This window comes from Salpingoeca rosetta (assembly GCF_000188695.1).
Source record: "Salpingoeca rosetta unplaced genomic scaffold supercont1.13, whole genome shotgun sequence".
In the NCBI taxonomy this organism is placed as follows: Eukaryota; class Choanoflagellata; order Craspedida; family Salpingoecidae; genus Salpingoeca; species Salpingoeca rosetta.
The window spans coordinates 1,617,099-1,617,380 of record NW_004754921.1 but is presented as its reverse complement, the minus strand read 5'-3'; the positions used below and the strand labels follow the sequence as shown (position 1 = coordinate 1,617,380).

General features: G+C 56.4%; 1 protein-coding gene across 1 annotated transcript in view; it reads left to right on the top strand.

Moving 5' to 3' along the window:
* PTSG_05787 (uncharacterized protein) overlaps positions 1-233 on the top strand; it is a gene marked incomplete at its 3' end in the record, with an annotated part of 3,586 nt that extends 3,353 nt beyond the window's left edge. The window contains exon 8 of the mRNA XM_004993599.1: positions 146-233. Within this exon, the coding sequence (XP_004993656.1) occupies positions 146-233 (88 nt within the window). The remainder of the gene's footprint in view (positions 1-145) is intronic.
* Between the last annotated feature and the right edge of the window lie 49 nt (positions 234-282).

Genomic DNA, 282 nt, shown 5'->3' with positions numbered 1-282 from the left:
CCTTATCACGTGCACATGTGCCCATGTGTGGATTGATGACTGTGTTGCCACCCACAACAATCATCATCACGCACGCACGCACTCACTCTTCCTCACCCATGTGGCATCATCGCCCTGTGTGGCATCCACCATACCGTCTTGACAGCCTGTACAACAACTCCATCGGCGATGAGGGCGCCGTGGCGTTGGCGGAGATGCTGGAGCACAACACGACCCTCGAAACACTCGAGTGAGTGTGTACACGCACACATGCACATGTATGCTGCGCCACTGCCGTTGCAC